At 39.0% G+C, this 22,132-nt stretch overlaps 2 protein-coding genes across 4 annotated transcripts in view; one reads left to right on the top strand and one right to left on the bottom strand.

Moving 5' to 3' along the window:
- Positions 1-97: 97 nt before the first annotated feature.
- Sarm (sterile alpha and armadillo motif) overlaps positions 98-22,132 on the top strand; it is a 184,499-nt gene continuing 162,464 nt past the window's right edge. The window contains exon 1 of one of the 3 annotated variants that reach the window (XR_006883628.2): positions 98-394. Coding sequence is in view for 2 of the 3 variants with exons in the window: in XM_046629748.2 (XP_046485704.1) it covers positions 278-394 (117 nt within the window). In the remaining variant the exon portion in view is untranslated. Of the gene's footprint in view, positions 395-6,177; positions 6,319-22,132 lie in introns of those variants that run through there. The other 2 variants (XM_046629748.2, XM_046629757.2) reach the window with 2 other exon arrangements.
- LOC124220605 (mast/stem cell growth factor receptor-related protein Kit-like) lies at positions 7,436-20,461 on the bottom strand. Its single transcript, XM_046629760.2, has 12 exons — positions 20,350-20,461; positions 16,114-16,725; positions 15,302-15,610; positions 14,936-15,235; positions 14,526-14,632; positions 14,289-14,439; positions 11,928-12,152; positions 11,678-11,834; positions 11,079-11,325; positions 10,593-10,924; positions 10,391-10,496; positions 7,436-9,647 (listed from the first exon to the last, which is right to left on the bottom strand). Exons 1-12 carry the CDS (start codon positions 20,444-20,446, stop codon positions 9,537-9,539), a joined length of 2,754 nt encoding a protein of 917 aa, XP_046485716.1. The 5' UTR covers positions 20,447-20,461; the 3' UTR covers positions 7,436-9,536.

Genomic DNA, 22,132 nt, shown 5'->3' with positions numbered 1-22,132 from the left:
CCGTGTTGCACTTTTTCGAAGAACTCTGGAGCACTTCGTTGTGCTGATCAAGAGACTAGACGGATTTTTGGCGTTGCTACGTCTGGAAATAAAATAATCGATCAGTGCGGAAATGATCGGAATTCAGTGTTGCCAGTTTAGTGATCGCTGTTAATGAAATAAGGTTGAGAAAGCAATTCGGCGTCGAAGTTCAATCGACGGTGTGACACGGAGCGAGGATTACGTTAATTGCGCGGCGATCCATTTCTGGTTTCAATTTGTTCTTACCTTGAAAACAATGGCGGATGGAACGAGAAAAATTTTGCGAGATGCGGTGAACTCGAAAAGAGCTCATCCTTCGCGTGGTCGAAACGGCAGGTGTTCCAGAAGAGGATCAACACCAGTTGCGAGAAAGGTAAGTGGTGAATAATCGGTACCCATAATGGTTGTTATATGATTTATAAATCATTCTGATAATCGTCGAGGAGAGGAAAATTAACGACGGAATCAAGGTATTCGGTGCCAGTTTATTCAAAGTCAAATGAGCCATGAATTCGTTACGTTTGCGTATAAAACTGATTCATTTAAATCATTGAATTAATAACTGATTTGACGCAATGTTTGACGTAACCAATCAAATAGCCAGAAAGAGTTTGTTTCCGAATAACTTTCAATTTCTTAATCAGCTATCATACACGTTTTTATCAACCTACCGTCAAAGTCAATCATAGTCAATTTCATTGAAACAATTTTAACGACCAGCCAAAAACACTCTGTAAGATTGATTAAAAATGTGAATTACTTAGTTGGACAGTTATCTGTAACCAGCTGACATGAGTAATTAAGAATTTGATTCTCAATTCAAGTAATATCAGTAAGGTATGAGAGGTTGCGTCTTTCGAATGACTTGAATATTTATTACGCGCTACAATTTATGGTAAAGTGGAATTACGTGATAAACGTTATCGACGTTTTTTTCACAAAGCTTACAGCAGCGTTACTATCTTGACCTCTGATGATTCCACTTCAATTGCAATTCCTTCAACCGAATTCCGTCACCGAATAATTTTACTGTCAACTGAACTGATTCATTGGTTTTTATTCGAATATTTCGACTGGCAGTGAGTCGCAGAAAGAACTTCAAAGACCGCTAAATCATCTATTCAAGCACTTGAATACGAACTCTGTTTAATCAAATTTCTTGAATTTTTGGAATCAGTGAAATCGTAATCGCTTATCGGATTTACACTAAGAGAAACGAAATATTCTCAAAAAACAGTCAAAATATTGTCAATCATAAACCACCCAATGATTATGCATCACAAACGTACGTAAAATTTACTTAATAATCATACTTTTCAATTCTGCGTAAGAATTTTTGGCAAATCGTAGAGTGGATAATAAAAGTCAACCGATGAGTTCATTTTGTCCGAAGAAATTTCGGTCGGGAATGATGATGTAACTCGCACAGAAACGTATGAATGGATTGGTGAAGTAAATTTGTTTCTACCAGTCAATTTTTTTGTGACGCGCATATTATCGTAATGATTCATACGTGTCTATACTTACCAACCGTGATCTTCAACCGTGTATTTTATCTGTGGCCATCGTTTCCTACTTCAGGTGAGTCACATACCAGCTATTCGTGATAGACTCACTTTTGAACTACGGCCAGATTCGCTAATCTCACGATCAAGCGAACGCAACCCGCCGAAGCTTTTTATACACACCCTCGACTACGATAGACAGCCACGAGCGTGTAGATAATCATTTGTCATCAATCACTGCCAATTTTTATGGGTACTTATTTTTTTTTACGGTTACTTGAACTTTCTGATAGGTTTCGTACACTTGCCATGCGTTATAAAGCACTTGAACAATTTCAGCACCGTTGTTTTAGGCTGGACGATTTGTTGGGACATGATTCCAATATGCATGAAATTCAAAGACACGATACGCAGGATGATGTAAGTTATTTTGAACAATCACCTCGATTTGGGGGAAAAACAGGAAAAACAGTTTCGACGCATAATGAGATCTTTGTGTAATTATCGTCAGGATGAAAAAATTTCTGTATATAACCCGTGACTTCGATCCCTGAACCGAATACCGTTACGTGGTCATACAGGCATATATCACGTGTTGTTAAATTTGCTTAGAGTCACGAGTAAATCGCGTTTAGAGCCTCGATTCATTGTCAGAAGTTAATTTTCCGTGATTATTTTTCTTCAAAAATTTGCTGCTATGCGAAATGCTGCTGAGTGATGATAAGTGAAACAGAAATTTCGTCTTACCCCATTCGTCGAATGAAAAAAGTGCGAGTCTGCAATTTTTCAAAAGTGGATTCAATAAACTTCATACCTCGAGCAGTATTTTGATGTTTACAACACGTCTTCCGTGCGTAAGTGAAAGACGAAACGAAACGTGGCTTCCAAACGAAACGCGTCTCAACGTACCTACACTTCTAAATACCGGATTGCTAATTGTCATAATCACGGAATGTTCACGAATAGTAGGCAGGATTTACGTGAATTTCAAGATCCCATTCATTCGTGGCAGAGATAAATTTGAGAAGTATAAATGGAAATTATCAATGAAAGGTAACGGTAGCGTATTCTTCGAAATAACGAGGTATCAATCGAGGCAAATGCAATGTTTAGGTATAAATCACCGAGAATTATTTGAAATCGCGTGATATCATGGATATCGTTGCAATTTCAAGTCTTTCAGCAAACGTACGAATTTCTCAAATTCATCAACATTTCATGGACGCGTCAGCGATCGTACGTGTTCGTCGAAATCTAGTTTAAGAAGTGGATTCCAAGCTTTCGAAGTGACATGCAGTTATTTGTCCTGATTTCGTTTAACACCGATGCCAACGAAAATCTCTTCAAATCGCCGGAAATCACCATAAATCAGGAAGGACATCGCGATGCGGTAAAAATCTCCGCAAGCCACTCGAAATCAATAACAATGAATCGGAATCGTAGATTCAATTTCCAATCGAACGGCCTCAGGGCCACGTGACAAGTCCCCCTCCTCTTTGGGCCCAACGTGAGGCCCGCAAAGATGCGCGCGCCACATTATTGCGGGAAAAACGCGAAGCGATTGCGGAACTCGTTGCGTGTCAATGTGGATGTAACGATCTTTCGATTCCTACGTGCGCACATGATGCGATAATCGTTGACGTTGCTTAGTCGATGGCTGAGCTATAATAACTGTCGAAAGTGACGCAATGGCGAGGAATAAGTTTTATTACCGAGTCGCAATAATTCCGGCGAGTCCCGCTGTCCATAAATCGTCGAAAAGTGATCGAAGATTGTCGAAATCGGCGATGTACTTTTTTCAATTGTTCGCTACAGTTCGAATTTTAGATCTACTGTTAGAATCGCTTTTTAATTCACATTACATCTGGCTACGATTGATTGTACAGACGAAGAGCTATGTTTAGTACGTAAGATGCATGAGTTCGATATTTTTGCAGCGGAGTGGTTCGTCGGATATTCGTTTTGCTATTTCATCCAACTCGAATCTGTAAATTTGTTTTGATATTTTACTTCGTTCAAATGCCTGATCGATTTGTTTGACTGTTATGGTGGAAGTTTACAATATCGTGATGGTCGAAACATATTCGTCAATCTGCTTGTTTTTGCTTCAAACTGTACGCCGAACATACTGTCGATTGTTTTATTGAATTAAACGCTCATCGAGATTTTCACATTTTTGTACGTAGAAAACTTTGTCGACAGTGAGTTTCACGTACTACGTTTCCTACTCAATGTCGACGATATAACATCAACTATACGAAATACGAATCACGAATAAACTAAACAGTGAGTTCACCGTAATTTATGCAACAGTTTCCTGCAAGGTCGTGTTGTTACAGGTATTGTAAAAGTTGGAACAAGAATGAATAGTGAAAAATGAAAAATTTCCGAACCGTGCGACTGTATCAACGGAAACCTTTTCAATTTTTCATCGTAGATCTGAAAAAAAAATCGAAACAGAAACGTCATTAAATTTTTTCCCGAGTCTCAAAAGAATTTAACCAGCAATCAATCACTCACATTTCAATTAATTGCGTGCAGAAATTGACACTTGAACGATGAAATTCGCAGACCTCAACGTAAGCGTAAAACATGACATTCACAATCTTATTTTGCAATCGATTTTTAGGTTTCTTCGTACAAGTTCCGGTCTCAATTTTTTTTCCCGTTCTTCAACGCACTGCTATTCATCACGATGAGGGAAAATGAAATTAATCTGTCACAAAGTTGCTAAAATATCGCAGCACCGTTGTTCGCGAAGAACTTGTAAAAGTGTTGAAACCGTAGAGTCGAAAATCGTTATTCACGGGGCGCAATTTGCTGAAAGCTTAAACGGCTGTGGCTTAGAAGCTAGGCTAGCCTCTCTCACGTCGCTAATCTCGTCGAGCTTTCGCGTTACTGTCGGTCGCGTCTCTTCGACATCCTAACGCCTCGACTCTTCTGGCTTCATTTCGCGTCCGCGTTTCTTACCGGGGAGAACCGGCGACTCTCGCTCTCTAATATTCACTCTTCGCAAATTCGCACTCGCCGTTCGCTTTTCGCGCCTCGTCGACGTCTCCCCTTCCAAGAGGTTGGTGAACCAAAAAATCGGTAACTCTACTATAAATTTTATTACGAGATACACGTACGTCGACTATGTGTTAGATTTTTATGTCCCTGAGCGGCATAGATTTTTTTTCTTGACACCAATATAGAAAATAGTGAATTTACAATCAAAATCTTCGCTACATCGATGCTTGGTTTCAAAGCAGTTACAAATTTTCACCAATATTTCAATGTTATGATTATAATCGAATATCGATGCAACGTTGTGAATTTAAATATATCACCATGCCGGCGTCGTGAAACAAATTCCAGTATTTTCAATTTTTGCATTATCAAAGGAATCGTCGTTGTAGCTTGCGATACAAATAATTTGATCCACGTTCGATACGAGACTCTCATATCGTAACTCGATTGCGAAAGAAAATAGTAATTTTCATTTTACCAACCTCCTGCGATAAAGTAATAACAAAAAAAGAAATAAAGATATCCAAATTAGTATTCGTCGTGATCTTCACCACGGACTTACAAGATTCCAGTCAAATTATCGCCGACGTTATCAATCATAAGTGATCGTCGTTAGTGACTGTATACATAATATTCGCAAGTGTCAGGTTAAAGGTTGCCGAATGAAAAGGAGACCGAAAACTTCGTTGGAGAATTATGATTTTTTATAATTGAGGTGAAAATAAAAATGAAAAATAATAAAAAAAAGAAGCTGCCGAGATTCGTTTCGTCGTGTCGTTGATTGTTAAAGCTTGGCGATATATTTCCCCCCCTCCTCGCACGTTGCGTTCGCTCGTTTCCCCTTCGTGCGTCTTGTGTCGTATTCGGCCGGCGGTCAAGTTCGTTTGAGAATCCCGCGTAATGATATCACCGACACGAGCGAAAATATTCGGCCGTTGCCGCCTCGCCCTGACCGCCGACTATCCTCGACGATGACCACTTTATCCAATTTTTGCTATTCATAGCGTTATTCTCGAACGCCGTAAGAAATGTCTGGACGTGTATGCGTCGCGCACACGACAACGGCTTAGGTGACTGCAAACCGTTGCGATTTTCGTCTGCGTTTTTATATCCTGCGGTTGAAAGACCAAGGTTCAAATGAGGTTCCCTTGTTTTTGGCGCGGGACGATTATTCGCGCGAAAAAAGTGCCGGGAGACGAGAAAAGAGAATTTCACGACAAGATCGTATAATTGTGCGGTGAGTGGAGGTGAATGGAGGAGAGAAATAACGAAGACCGGGAGAATATCGAAGCCGCGACGATTATTCTGGAATTCGGTCGACAAGTAAGCTACTCGCTATCCGGACCCGCGAAATCTTTTACACGAGGAATTTTCATCATGACCATTGCGTCCGTGAAAGCTTACGCCGTAATATTTTATACCAATGTATTACGTCCGTGTATAATACGCTTGAATATTGAATATCTGACCGTGAATTGTAGGAATTGTAGGAATGAAAAAGAAAATTAAAAACCAACGGAAGCTAAACTCGATATTTTAAATCATTGAATACAAGTGAGTGTGCATATGAGAATTGATAAAAGTGGTTTTAAAATCGGTCAGAGTGGTGCATGATCAAAGGAAATTATTTGAATAGAAAAAAAATGTAGAAAAATATAACGGTTCCTTGATCCATCAACGTGAAACTCTTCGTTCACTCTTCGTCGATATGAAATTGCACTGGATGGCCTGAGAGGAGTGAGAAATTATGGGTAACGCGCATTGCTGTGTGAATCAGAAAAAGGTGAGTATTCTTCAATCGCTGTTGTACACACAGAGTTAGATCAACTTAGAATTTATCTATATTTCCTGCAGACATATTTCATGCTCTCTGCCGTAAATATTGTTCAAGTTTGGATTCTGGAATTGAATAACGATACGATCGATTGATGTGTAACCAATTACAGTTACCATACGTCATCATCATATCCGTAATCGGCTGTAATTTAATTAAATTCAATTGAATCCAGTTCAAAATTACGAAATCCAATTGAAAATATTTCTCCTTCCTGTAACGCACTCGACTATGTCAATAACGTATAATACCTCAATTTTTTAAATTTTGTATCGTTTTTCTTTTTTTTTTTTATTATATTCGTTATTACAAATACAATATGCGAAAGAGTTGCTATGATAAACATTATTTCATCAAACGTTTTCACAGACTTTTACACGGTAAAGTTGAATGTTTTGCTGTATTACCCAAGATAATTGTAAACCACTTTTCACCGATATATTAAAAGTGTTGGCAAAGCGTACGCGTCGCATCGGTCATTGGCACTAATCACAAGAGTTCTCTCAATGCTTCACGCGAAAGTGAGTGTCTGCCAACACGTTATCACACCTCTGCCTCGTTCAGTGCTGCGTAATATCGGGTGGGGGTAAAAAAATAGAAACGGCGACGCATTGCACAAGCGGCATTTCTCACAGAAATTTACAATGCAGATCACCAAAGTATACAATCGTCAGAATGGACAGAAATATAGGAATTCAAAATGTATTATAGATATAGAAGTTCTGGAATTTTCACCTTTTTGGATTCAGAAAAGATTAGATTTTCGCGTGTTGGAAAATTAAAATTCCCGAAGCTTTTGTAATGATTTTGTGTCGACTTTACCACGTCTTAATCTTCACCGAATTATCAATTATACGGTCAAATTTATAACCAACAAGATCTTTCGGGTTCGACTTGCAAATACTGTTCCATATTTTTGGCCAAATCGTCAATTCTCGACGGACTTCCTATTTCGTCTGTACGCTTATTGTCTCGAAATCTGCCGTGACGAAATTCGACGTAGTGATGCGAACCAGCACGTGGCACATAATCGTCGTAAAAATATTTGGACGGTCAATTAGCCGTAAACGAGAATTTCCGAGGGACTCTTCTCCTCGTTCCAGAGACGTTCAAAGATTTGGTCCGGAGGTTCGAAGGCTCCTGAAATCTGTATTCACAGGCTTGTATACGTGTACGACATACCCATGCATACATACGAATTCGAAGGCCTAAAATCGAGGCCGAGACAGGAATCTTCTTTGTTTCCTAGATCTTTGTGGAATTGCGACGACAGGTCTCGAACCCCAGAACAAAGAAGACATCGGGGGACTTGACGGATTTCTAATTGTAAGATAGAAAAAAATTCAGACTTCGAGAGAATTGAACCGTCGTGAAGAAAAACTAGAAGAAAACTGATGAAAATAGATTATCGAGAAGTGTGACGTCGTAACTGTAAACAATTGGAATACTTTGAACGACAATCGGAATCTTTCGTTTATCTCAAATCGGTCGAAGTTTGCTGAAGAAAAATTTCAATACAATTGCTGTGCGTGGTTTTTCCCTCACAAAATTCATCGTTTGCAGAAACGTGTGGCGGAATAATCTGTTGGTTCTTGAAAATATTGTGAAAACGGTAACGATTGTTGATATTTTGAAAAAGTCTTCGCGTGACTGAAAAAGACAAAAATAAAAACAAATCGTTGGAGCAACTATCTTTGATTGGAAAATTTACGATCAAGGATAAAGTGTAGCATGCAATCTGAATCCAATATCGTATTCATTTTCATGTCGAACCTTGTCCGGGATAAAATCCTGCAGTATTGTATGAAACAGACGTGATATCTAAGCAAAAGATTTCACAAGAGAAAAAAAAACCGCGTTGATACGTTACTCGTAAATCGCAAATGCGAGACTAGTAGTACAAACATATTATAATACAAAAACCTGTTTTGTAATCAGCGCCTGGCAGCTGCGCGGATATTAACAAATGAATATTCAATAGATGCATAAATGTTTCGTACTCGCGGCAGAAGTTTGAAAGTACTTCATAAGATCGATTGGCTTTCAGCCAAGAAAGCGAGCCCGCTGATCTAGTCGGCATTTATAAGATGGCAGCACTGTGTCTAGCCGCTCCATCTTCTTTCTGGACTGTTTTACCGACCGAAAAATTTGCGATTCATAACGCAACGGCAAAATTCACCCGGATTGAATAAATTTTATTGAGAAGGAACCGTATTTTTAGTTCTCGTTTTTATTTCTATCCGTCATTTTGTGGTGGAATGAAATGTTTCTAAGGCTGGAAAATGTACGTCCGGTGTTTTGAATTCTGTATCAAGAATGGATTTAAGAAGATTGGCTACGTGTTCGAAATTTATACCGTCCTATCTAAATTTGATTGTAATCATCAAGGATTTTATTCCTCAATGTGACTCCTCTTTACATTTAGGTTGACAGACTGTGTGAAGCTGACAGCTTATTTTGGAACGATCAAATTATTTTTAGATACGGTGGATTCTCTGTAAAATATTTCCAAAACTTTTTCATCTACAATATTTCATACAGTAAGAAAATTCTTTCCAGTGAAATTCAACCGGGATTTACCTGAGGTATATATTTTTGTTGATATCATAAATTATCAGCGTGAGAAGAATTGAGTTTTCAGAAATTTTTCAATTCTCAATTTCCACGAATACTACATAATTTGCGTACTGAGAACGGCTGATACAAGGCATGAGACACGTGACTTTCATTGCAATATCCTTTATTGGAAATGACGATTCGGAGGTTTTTCCTTTTCAGAAGTTGAATTTCACTGTTCAAAAATTTCGATGGAATTTGTCAGACCATGTCTGGTTATTTAGATGACATCCCATCGGAAATTTTCACGTTCCATCGAACGTTATCATCGGGGCTGTTTCATTGTTTTTCATTGCAAGTAACACCAATTCGTCGCTCACTCCGGCCTTTTCAAATATGGACCGCACACATGGCGATGTATCACGTAATGTATCCAATGTATTTCTTTACAGCGTATTTTTAATGATTAAATTTGCATTCGGTAATTATGTAATTAATATACGAGAAGCGAACTTGTGGCTAAAAATGTAACGAGTTATAGAAGTTAAAACGGACTGCAGATATTGACGGGAAATTCCGCGTCTCGGGTTCATTGCAGAATTATTTTCTCATTATTCTACTTCGAGGGCGTCAGATTCTTCTGCGCTTATCGCAGTCTCTCTCTCGCGTTTCCAGATATCAGCGTAAATCTTGGTGTACGGATTGCCCAACTCCAGGTAAAACTGAAATGTGTTTTCATGTCAACGTCGCGGCGAAATATCATGCAACGTAAAAACAAAATCATTCTGTAATGCACATATTACTGTTTTATATGTACATGTTAAGATGTTTCACATTTCAAAAATTTCCAATTTTACTACAGCCGCATAGAAATGATGCTTGCTTTTGATCAGAAAAGAAGCTTTAAATGAGTACAGTAGCACAAGTTTTGATTAAGGTGTGTGAAAATGATTTTTCAGAGTAAGTGAAAAGCAGATATTAGCAAACCTTTTATAGCCCGAAACCAACCCAATTATAGCCCGAAAATATTATCTGAAGCGCATAACTGAGAAATGGTGATATACAAGGGTCGCAAAAAATGCGGTTAGATATTTCTTCCTAAAATTCGAAATAGATAATACGTGTCAAAGATTTGCTAATATATATTTTTCATTTTTTAAAAATAATTGTATTTGCACACCCTAAAACGGGAACCATAGTACTCGGCCTCTTTGCGGCTTCTCTTTAGACCAGCAGCATGCATTTTTTGCATACGTCCGTAGGTAACTCAAATATTGTTTGAACGCGAAACATCCTAATATATACATATATATGTATATTGATCTCTACAATGTATGCGGGTGATGGATGATATACTTGCAAATTTCACGAGCGACTGAAGTTGAATCAGTGATTTCATGGACCGCGTCTAAGTCACGTTTGAATACCTAAGAATGATGAATCTTTTGCAAAACATTGAGCATACCGTTTTCACGTGCTCCTCAATCAGCTCGGCTATGTTGATCGTCAGCTTTTCGAACGACGGTCGTTCCGACGGCTCCGCTTTCCAGCAACGAAGCATCATTTGGTAACTAGAATGGAGGTGAGAAAAGGTGGTTCAGAACATCTCTACGTGTCGAAGAGTTCGTTCGTTGATGATTCGGGTGAAATCGACGCTTGCCACTCACATGCTTCTCGGCGCGTACGGCGGTTTCTCCATACGATAACCTTCGGCTAGTTTTCGGCACATATCCTCAGGTCTTATCAGGGGATAAGGAGTTCTCGCCAAAGAAAACAGTTCCCACAAAACGACACCGAAAGACCAGACGTCCGATTTGGTAGAAAACACTCGATCCCTGAGCGACTCGATGGCCATCCACTTGACGGGGAGAGGACCATTCTCCGTGCTCTTCCGATTCTCTTCTTCCCGAAGAGACTTTGACAAACCAAAGTCACAGATCTTTACCACGTTGTCATCGGTGAGAAGTATATTTCTCGTTGCTAAGTCACCGTGTACGATCTGAAACACGATTAAGTTTTAATTCCATTCTACGCACTGACTAATATCAGTTATTTTGTGTCCGAAGAAGACTAGTGAAAAAGACCACGAGTAAACTGTGTCAGTATTGGAAATTACTGACGCAAGAAGAATAAACTTGTGAGTATTTTTCCACCTTTTTCGCGCCAAGATACTGCATGCCACACGAAACCTGCCAAGCCCAACACACCAAGTCGTGCGTGCACGTCGGCCTTGAGTTGGAATCCGTCCGATCACCTGGATACTTCAACGGCGCGTTGAGTTCCGTTAAACTGACACTCGGGGAACAGTCGTCCACTCTTGCATCCGTAGTCTTGGAAGTAACGTTATTCGAGCAGTTAACTATTGTCGAATTGCCATCGGAACGGCTGTCCGTGTTTGTACTGCAAGCATAACACAATAAAAATAATGGACAGCTGAGATCGAGAATTAATACACTTGTTCTCGCAAATTCTATTCACATGAGCGTAGTAGTTCTGATGGTGATGGCCAATTCTTAGAGATCAACGGCAAATTGATTGCAGCGTGCTAACTTGATGAGCTTATGACAATTTACGATATTTTTCGTGACATCAATCGATCACAAGTCATTGAAACTCTAGTTTTGACTATCATCCGACGATTCATTCCAATACCACCATAATAACATGGCATAAGAAAGTACACAGAGATGTGACAAAGATGGGCAGAAGGTAACCAAAATTCATGTCAGTATTGGAGGCCAGGGCGACTTACCCAACGTCATCGACATTGATACCGTCTTCACGGGAGGCAGAAACGCATATTTTTTCTCCGGAATCGTTCAATTGATCGATGAAGTTGACTCTGCGTCGTACCAAGTAGTCGTGTAAATTCCCGTACCGGCAGTATTCGACGATGACCAAGAGTTCGCCTATCGACATCCAACGGAATGCGTGAGTGTCAGTATCCATAACGCCGTATGGTGTGAGAACGAACTTAATTCAATTTACGCGAATCGACTCACCCAAATCAATATTTTTTGTGCACGCGCCGAGAAGGTTGACAATGTTCAGATGTTGACCCAAGTAAACGAGAATCCTGAGTTCGCGAAGAAGGGCCTTCATGCAGTTCAGGTTGGCCGTCGGTCGGACCGTCTTGACCGCAACTGTCGTGACTGTTTCGCGTGCGCAGATCGTCTTTGCCTGTGCCTTCCTCACTACGCCGAATGCACCGCTTCCTAATACTTCTTCTGAAAGGTAAATAACATGCATGTCGGATCACCGATTATGTATACTCGGAAAAACTTCAACGGAGCATGTTGGGTATTGCAGAAATAGTCTGGATCGGATATGCATGGCCAAATGACCTAAAACTTTTTTGCAGAAAAATCCAGTCAATGAATTGAAGTCAGGAAAAAAGTGTCCACTGATTCAATACTGATGTTCATCTGGCTATTGTGTTCGCTGTAAAGATCTCTCGGAGATCTCCTCAGATCACATGGATAGAATTTTACGAATTATAGTGATTTCCAGATGTGATGAAAACAGATTTCTCTATCTACGATGTAACAGCTGATGTTCCTCTACAATTAGGTTGACACGTTTCAATTATAATATAATATCAAACATTTTTTGTTTGTTTGAAAAACTTACGGGGATCTAGTCAGGTAGCAATATTAGCATATGAACGTGTGAATCGGATCAAAGACAGACTTTATTAGTTTTGAACACTGTAATCAAAAATCTCTCCTTAAATTTCCTGTGTTTCAGTATCGGATGTTCGAATTTGCTCAGATTTGTTTCTATTATATACCAGAAAGTTTGTGTTCACTATTGCTGGCGCAAACAACATTGCCAGAGGTTCTCAAATCAGTATTTTTCTAGAATTTCCCCAACTTTTGAATAAAACAGTGGAGCCCATTCCTACTTAATTCTCGGAGGTCATACTCGATTTTTCGAGACGTTAAACTTCCCACGCCTGGGTTCGGGGCACCCCACCTAAATTTTGATTTTCACTTCAAGTCAGTCAAATGTCGGATTTTGATTAGTTTTATTCCCTTTCGGTGGTAAACTGATCGATAAGTGTATCAACGCACTGACAATGTCATAAAAGTTGAAGACTTCTGGAATATAGTCGTCTACGAAATGTGAGGCAATAGATGGATAAAGGACGTAACCGGACGTAATATGACCTCGATTTTTAAATGAATCGCGTTGTTGTGTAAGTCAAAAGAATAATCCCGCATTTTATTCACTGTAATAAATGAGCAGTGTTCAAGTTGACCAGTAGTGTCCGCTGTGGACTACTACAGAGCAAATTTTGTGATTGATTACGAATTTGAAACTCGGATATTGTTAGGTTGATACCAATACCATTCTATGGAAGTCCAAACCCAATTTTTTTTTAAAGTGTCCAACTCAATTAGTGATGCAGTGAATCTGAAGATGAAAATACAGACGGCTACACGCCATATTCTGACATGGCAAGGATCGTGCACTTGTATGTTTCATCAATAAATGTTGGGCCCCAATTGCTTCGAGCAATATCAATGATTCATAGTAACACGGAATGCGGAGAGCAATGAAAATTCCTTACCAGGACGCTGAAAGTAATCTATAGGTTTTGTAAATATCGCAAGCAATTACGTGCGATAATTGGTAAATATTACTTCATTCACTCAGGAATTTCACGAGCTTATGAACCGATTCTCACCCATGATCACAGGACTTATTGTGTTTGGTGTTGAGGATCGAGCCCAATTTCAAGTGTTCTCGTAATGAAATCAAGATTAACCTGCGACGGTGGTCCGTTCTTTAGAAACGTTCCGGTGAGGTGGCAAAATATAGAAAGTTAATAAAAAAATCTCAATCTGAAGATCCGCTAATCGTAAGAGTGAATCAAACTCTGTCAATGAACAGAGAGGACTGAAGATGATCCAGGTGCCCGAATGCCGATTGAACGCGTGATGTGAGAGGATCCAACAAGCGGAAAGTTCGAGGTGCGATTACTGATTCTCAACACTTATTCTTTGACTCATTCAATTCATCAAGTCCTAGATATTCACGATAAGATGCTAATTTGCTTATGATGTGATTAGCAACATCGACCGCCTTGACCGGGCGAAATTTGCAGAGTAAACATTTTACTCGCGGCCGCAATCGGTTCGCCAATCTTCTGACAAAAAGTGTAATTCGCTGAATAAAACGTTTTCGGGCAGATACAATATAATTGGCCTTGTCATGTGGATTGAATACAAAAAATACTTTTCGACATACTCATTCGGCCCATCTCATTATCGGAAGCTGAATGGTGCCCATCTCGATAGGATTCGTCGAAACGGATGATCACTATTCACTACCGGAGAAGAAATGAAGTAGCGCGTTACCAAGTTTCAAGAAATCCCGCGGGAATTCCCATTTCTTGTTGTACGGCAGTAACTCGGCCTGATCGCTCACAGCCAATTCTGGATCCAGAGGAATCGGGGCCCCGGAATTGAAGTACTCTAGTCTTGCTTTGATCAACTTTCGTTTCAATGCCTGTGCAACAACGTTTCCCATGTCGATTAATCGGTCCGTTCACCGTGGCACGAAGGCCAAGACTGAATTCATCAGGGTATAAGTACCTTTCTGCGACAGTTCCAAGCCACCATCGTCACAACGACGATGACAAGTAGAGTAGCAATAGCTCCCATAATCAGCCATGTTTCGTCTTGTATCCCACTTCTGGAATCTGGAAATGCGATAACGTTATTAAATCTATGATACGTGTATCACATCGTACGAATACGTTTTCTCATACACCCCGACTTTGGGCAGACGATTCGCTGAAAAATGCAATTATCGTTCCGCACAGATGTAAACGAGTTGCGATTAGAACTTGGCAGCTAAGGATGAGCGAAAGATAGAAAAAATGTTATTCACTTTGCAGGTTTAGTTACAGAAACACCACGATGATTGGCAAATATCAAAAGAAGCGAGTGAGGTCGAATTTTATTCATATTTCCATATAAATTCTATCAGTTCTCCATATTACCCATACTTGTGATGTACGTAAAAGCTTCTCTTTCCTCGCTCCAATTACCGCATTGCGTTTTGTAATCGCTGCAGGCTGCTACTTTGAATCGATGAGTTTTGTTCACCAGAAGATCTTCGAATGTGTGGGAATTCTCGGTTTTGTTCACGTACAGTGATTTGTTGGTCAAGTTTTCAGTACTCAACGCTAATTTATAGTAATAAACGCGGTCTTGCAAGTCCGTCGGCGGTGCATTCCACGCAATCGTTACTGAAGCCACACCCGTTTCGATTACCGAAACATTCGGGGTGAATTTCGGGTCTGGAAATTCCAAGTTTCATCATCTCTTCCCTCACAAATGCATATCCGTTAATGTAGCATCAATACCTCTGTCTTTCGGCACGACGTCTTCCGACCAGCTAGAGGGGTAAATATGTTGCGTACAGTCATAATCGAAGCACACATCCAACTGAAATTTGTAAGAGACCGAAGTTCGCAGATACTCGAATTTGAAATAATTCTTTCTAGTCGATGATATCTTGTCTAATTGTTTTATACCACTGATGCCTGTCTCGTACATCGTCACTTGATACGAGTTGAAAATACTTCCAATCTCCCTCGGTGGCTTCGACCATTCAATCGTTATTGAATCGACAGACGTTTCCTTAACCCAAACGAGTGGTACGTATACAGGATCTGCAGAAAGACTCATTCTAAGCGAATCACCTCAAATAAATACAGAATCGGTTTTGCACATATTTCAACATATATAGTGACAAGAACTAAATATTTCATTTATTTGTATACATATTTAATCAACATCTTCAATATTATTCCCGTAGAAAGAATATGCCAGATTCACTAAATTCATCTCTTCGGAGAAATCAACTACTCGAGGTGCGTATTTCTTAGCTGTTTGAAATATGCGGCGTTTCATACAACAATGCAATTTTTTCAACTCATCACTGTTATTTAACGAATCAAGTGCTACTTTTCCATTCAAAAAAATCACTGGTCTCACCATATTCTTTTCCCATGCCTAACGATTACTTTTACTCGCTGTAGTCGTTGCCCTTTTTTTTACGGAACAATAGGAAATCTTTGAAACGATTTCGTATGCAAAAAGTAAGCACAGTTTCTGAGAACAGTTCACCCCAGAGTATAGGCTTACAATAACACAGAATCTGCTATACTTATACCTTTCTCAGAAGTCTTTGTCCACCTCGAAAAAAGATGTATCTCATTGCCTGTGTCGGATATCAGAATGAATTTAAACCAGTAGGCTGTGTCTGGATTACATGCTGTTGCAAGGACATTACTGGAGAAGGGAATTAACACTTCATCGGACAAGTCAATCGACACTTCATACATTTGATGCCATTCAAGTGAACCGTTTTCCTGGATTTCTATGCGAAGCTTCGAAAGCCAAACGAGGATTTTGAGCGTAATAGTCCATCCGACACAAATCCTACTTGCATCCAAAGCAGCGACAGAAATCGGCATTACTGATGCCATGGGACGGATAAAAAGTCCACGCTCACTGCGTTCAATCAAGTTTTTGTCATCTTCTGCCCAGCATTCGTAAAGTCCTCTGTCATTTTCCGAGACGTTTGTGAAATATAGACCCATTCTTGAATACGTCTCGTTGAAGCGCCAAGTTTTGGTGAGTTTCCTCCAGTTCTTTCCGCTTCTCAGCGGCCCGTGGATTTTTTCCCACCCAAAGTTAGCGAAAGATCCCGGCAGGTCGCATGTTAGAGCTGCTGGCTCCCCTGGACTCGCCCAAACATCTCCGACGCCCCGAATTATTCGACCTGGCCGAAAAATATGGAAAAATTACAATGATTTTGTAAGGTAGCGCATACCAACTGATATCTTGGCGGCTGACCCTCGGAAATTTTCGCTTTTCGGATTTTTCTTTAAGCCTTTGTTTTTAGTCGGTAAGACCTGATTATCAAATTTTTGATGTTCATCTTACATTCACGTGATTATGTTCGCGATATAAATTTCCAAACATTAAAATAAATATCACGTTTGTTCATTTTCAATTGGACACGACTCTGGATTGAAAAAGACATCATCGCAAACGAGCACGCCTTCTTTGCGTTATGAATCGTATTTCACAAAAAAAAAGACAAAACGCGGCGTAGAAAACTATAGGATGAGAACTTGACCATTTTTCTACAATCTGAATTTAAATCACTGATATTTCACTGATTCTCAATTATGAATTCACCACCGAAGAATTCAGTGTACACAGACTGGAAATCAGTAAAAAATTAGTGAAAAGTCACCGAGTCGGTGTACTCGTATATGCATTGGTTTTTGACAGCGGTATACTCATAATCGGGAATCAGTAAATGTTATGATATACTCAAAAGCGATCACTACTGTAAAGCAATGTAAACTATCTATTATGGAATCTTGGTGATCGGTCAATTAAGTAAACGTATTATGAAAGACTATTACTAGAAATGTGCAACATTGTAGGACACACCAATTCGGTTAATCTTAGACAAGAATTTGAACATTAAAGTAATATTTACAAACCTCTAATCTCCGCCCACACAACAAATATTGTTTAACCTTAACTGGATACATAAAATTTTTGTCCCCATAGCACAGTTTTTCTACATATTTTTTTCACAAAATATTTTTCTGTTATTCTGTATAATTGTTTATATTAAATTCACCTTCACTCTGGATCATATTTGTTTCTCCCATCAGTCGCTATTTACCTGTTGACCCAATCGGTTCAACCAATAATAATTTTTGTTAGACATGGGGAACATAGTCATAAAGAGCCTAGCTCCACTGCTTGGACACTCTGCAAACTAATTTTACTGCTAAAAAGACCTTCTTTAAAACCTTTTAATACAATGACATATAGATTGTGAAGAAACATAGTTCTTTAATCTTTTTAATTAATGACTTCCAACTTTTAACTCCGACATGTAAAATAACTAGAAGAGTGACAATGACTACCGTCACTCAACGAACATTGTCTCCACAAATTGTAAATTGTGAATTCGACTGCATCTTAGTCCGCTTACTTTTAAAAAAAGGTAAATAACACTCTAAGCCTACCTTTTTTTCAATTAATCAGATTGTTCTCACTAACCAATAATATATAATAGCCCTAAGAGTATTAAATCTACAATATTTAATGTCTGATTGTACTTCTAGTTTTTAAAATAAATTTTTTGTTGTTCTTGACAGTTAAATAAATAAATCGTTCTGAGGAGGGCCCATATCCGGGTCGAAACGTTGACTAAAAATACGTTTACTTAATTGACCGATCACCAAGATTCTATAATAGATTATATACGAGGTCGAGAATTCCTACTCATCAAAGCAATGTAAACGTACATATCAAACTAGTATTGGTAATAAGCTGGCGAGGGAGAAATTAATACATCAACAGTCGGTCCAACCTTGGCACTGGACGCGTACAAACCCCCTGAACGTTTATGGTTACCTCTAACATAAATAGATGAAACTTATTGAACAATTACGTCCGGTGTACATTTTATTTCTCAACCCGTCCTTATTCCGGTCCTACCAGAAAATACACAACAGTAAATATTCACTGATTCAAACTCACAGAGTTATAAGTCAAGACAAAAGTGACTTACTTCCTTTGCTTTTGTGTTAACTATCGAACTTAATCCGATAAATTTTGGTTCAATCGTTGTTTATTTAGTTTAGTTAGTTTAGTTCAAGTTTATTGTACCTGCGAATTGTTGTCAAAATCCGACTGTTATATATTTGTCTGGCGTGTAACGACGCTAGTCGTTGACGATTATTCACAGTAAAACTTAACAAAGGTAGAGCAGCAAGAGAATCATTTGTGGTTTGAAAGTGGCCGATGTACAACATTCACGTAATAAAAAATTTACGATAAACGCGTGTAACACGTACAAAGGTTGACCCAAAAGTGGATGTACGATATACGATATACCTTTACAAAATACACGAAGATTGACTCAAAAGTCTACAATTTAACAGTAAATAATCTTATGACTAACAATAAGGATTTTAACTCCGACGTTGAGTTCAATAAATAGGATTCTATTTTCCTGTTATAAAGTACAGGGAACAATTTCTGTCTAATACGTTGATTTATTTGCTTTCCGATTCGTCCGAAGTAATGAAAATGTCTCTCAAAGAATGAAAAAATGATGTTCGACATTCGGAAGATGCTCGTTAAAAATACGAAGTTCTCAAGATCATTCGGATCACTTGCCCTCGACTCGTGCCGCAAACGCCACTTGTTCACGCATCGCCTACTTTCCGCCCTTATCGCACATCAAACTGTATTATATTGTTGTCAATATGAATACTTATTTCAAGCGAAATATCCCTGTTACTCTTTCGCTGCCAATTGTGCTCTGTGGCTCCACTGTACATCATTTCACTCGAGAGAAATATCCTGCGCATATGGCGCCAGGGCAATACAAGCGTGATCGTTACTACCGTTCGTTTTGTTACGTGCTAATCTCTGGCTGACATCTGACCCGCAGCGCCTGAAAGACGGCTAAAAGTCGTTTTAGTTCTCAACGTCCGTCAAAGATGATTATCTGCTAGTCAGGATCATTGTGGATTCTCACAGTATCGCTAATCTCAAATTAGTGGAGCAGGATGATATTCACCTCGTCATTCGTCTCAGGGATTCGTCTTAAGGGATCAACAACACGTGATTAATTTGGATGTTCGGTCGACCATTTAATTGTAAGAGTCGTACGATTTAATCCCGGAACATTTGTCAGACCTCGATGTCTGTTTCGCCTATTCTCAAATATTAATTTCCGTAACTTCTCATATTTGCAAAACAAAGTAGCGCATTATTAGCATTATCCGAGTGTTCAGGACTCGCGTGTGCCAACGTTTACCGCGTTTCGGAACTTCCAGAATGGTAATGTTTTCCGGAATTCTGGTGAAACGTTGTAAATCTTTTCTCTCGGTGAATTATTTGCAGGTGAAGTTTGATGCGTAACGGTTGAAATTTATAATTTGTATTTCATAGTTACGTACTTAATATTGATTATATATGTCTGATGAATTCTTGTAGAAAATCTCGAACCATTGATTATTTTAACACAAGTGTTTTTCTGGTCGCCTGAGGAAACATTCAGTTCCGATCGTATCAATAGTTGTGAAAAGTGTTATTTTCGAAAAATTTTCTGCTTTGTGCAAAAATTCGGATTATTTCTTATCTTCTCATAAGCATATTTAGCAAGTTTGTAGCGTGGTTGTTAGAATGTTTCAGAAAATCGCTCGATGGGAATTTTTCATCCTTGTTGGGATGTTCGAATAAAGCATGAAACCAACGCCCATAATGCGGGAATCACGACGTGAAAATTCGCATAACAGTGGCATGTGCTTACTTAGATTTATCGTATCACTTTTTCTCCGAGTGCCGGTTTATTGTCACTCACCTCCGAAATCAAAATCGTCATAACCATAGTCAGCCAAAACGAGACAACCAGATAGTAATGTTACCATCATCAGCAGGGCTCGACGATCCCCCGACATGACGTCTGGAGAACTTCGCTTCACGAACTACATTAAAAACCTCCTACTTATGGCAAAGGGCAAAACTGGTTATATTATTAGCACAATCATACTTGAATTCCGATAACAATCCCAACACACGGATCGTGTTTTATCGCAAAACTCCCGATCCTCCTCCAAATCCGGTACACACAGTGAATTAGTTGTACAGTGCGAGTTTTGTTGTTGCACGTTCCGTCCTTTCCTCAACCTTACCACGCAATGCTTGTTATCAGCGGTTCCGTTATGATAATCAAATTTTAACCGAGTCATGTACGGTTTGTTAATTGTAAACACATTTTAATCGGGCCTTACTTGGTTCGACTAAGATTTGATAATAATAAATGAATACATCTTTCGCCGTATGAAAATACAAGTTTGGTAACGGTAGATAAACTTTTTTTCCGAGTAATAGGGTGAGAGCCCGATCCTGTCACGAAGGTCGAAGTTTGGCGAAATTATTTCGTCAATTCTCAATAAAATTTCGTTGTTTTTTATTTTCCAATTTTCTTTGGGCTCGTAAAAACTTGCGGTGAAAGCCAGAAACATCACAAGTAAACGGTCAAGTAATCGGTTATCCAACTTTTGGCAAGTCAATTATCCATTCGGATGAAATGCATTTTTAATGCATATTGGAATCGTAAAACAGGATTCCCACTGGAAAGTCATCGGATTAGTGAGGAATAAAACAAAAAACATAATGTGGCTGTGGTTAGACGCTGATTTAGATGAAATCAAAGAATCAAAATTTGCCATAACGTCTGACCGAGGCTTTCTCGGAAGTGAAACGCATCCTAGAATGTTCTTATACCGAGATACTCTGCGCCTTTATTTCAGTTCATAAATTTGCAAATATGAATGGAATTTTGCATGGAATTGCAACGTTTCAGAGTCAAACGCCACAGTCAGCAAAAACTACTGCGCTGAGAGAAATTTTTAGTTCCGGTTACCGCACAGTCCTTGACTATTTTCATTTTTTACCACAATCGAAAATTATTGTTCTAGGTAGAAAATGAAAATTAGTTTTCTAGCTGTTACCGGAAAGTCTAGTATCCGTTACTATTCTGTCTCATTACGATCAGTGTTGCTATATTTTCTTGCAACTGTTGCGAAAATTTAATGCTCGTGCAACGATAAATTGACGTTTAAGCCTTGTTTAGTTAAAAAAGTAGAGTAAACCTCACAGACTGATTTCGCGTTGCAATTATCAAAGAAGGATCGACGATAGCGCAAAACGGTAACGCGTACCTCGTTTTTCCCAATTCCAACAATATTCAAACAGTTTTTTCAACGATACCTCTTTTACTTAATTTTTCTAGTTACTGTAACAAGTCAAATTATTCTCAGTGTGCTGCAGTGAAGTTGCGTAGAAATTTAAGATTCTTTGGTGTAAGAATTTAATTACAGGACGTACGCGTCCTGTTCTCGGGGAAAACTTGGAAATCTTGATTTTCATCGTTAGCTGATGTATGCGCAAACGTATGATCGTTATATTCCGCACCGAGTGCAGCGATTCTTCTTTGTATAAATGTATTGCCGGTACTTCATAACCATGCAATTACATACGATTGAAACGAGCACACATCAGCCTTGGCATAACTCCGAGAATAACTTTATCAATTATTCTCTCAAACTAACGGATACCGATTGATCACCCGGTTCTGTACA

This window comes from Neodiprion pinetum, chromosome 5 (assembly GCF_021155775.2).
Source record: "Neodiprion pinetum isolate iyNeoPine1 chromosome 5, iyNeoPine1.2, whole genome shotgun sequence".
Classification (NCBI taxonomy): domain Eukaryota; kingdom Metazoa; phylum Arthropoda; class Insecta; order Hymenoptera; family Diprionidae; genus Neodiprion; species Neodiprion pinetum.
This window is presented reverse-complemented; position numbering and strand designations above follow the sequence as displayed.

Excerpts from the sequence above, each read along its gene's own strand:
- LOC124220605 (XM_046629760.2), bottom strand. The coding sequence starts at position 20,446 with ATGTCGGGGGATCGTCGAGCCCTGCTGATGATGGTAACATTACTATCT. Across the intron at positions 14,633-14,935 it reads TACGTACATCACAAGTATGG|ATTCCAGAAGTGGGATACAA; the intron begins GTAATATGGAGA and ends TCGCATTTCCAG. Across the intron at positions 11,326-11,677 it reads ATCAATGTCGATGACGTTGG|TACAAACACGGACAGCCGTT; the intron begins GTAAGTCGCCCT and ends TTATGCTTGCAG.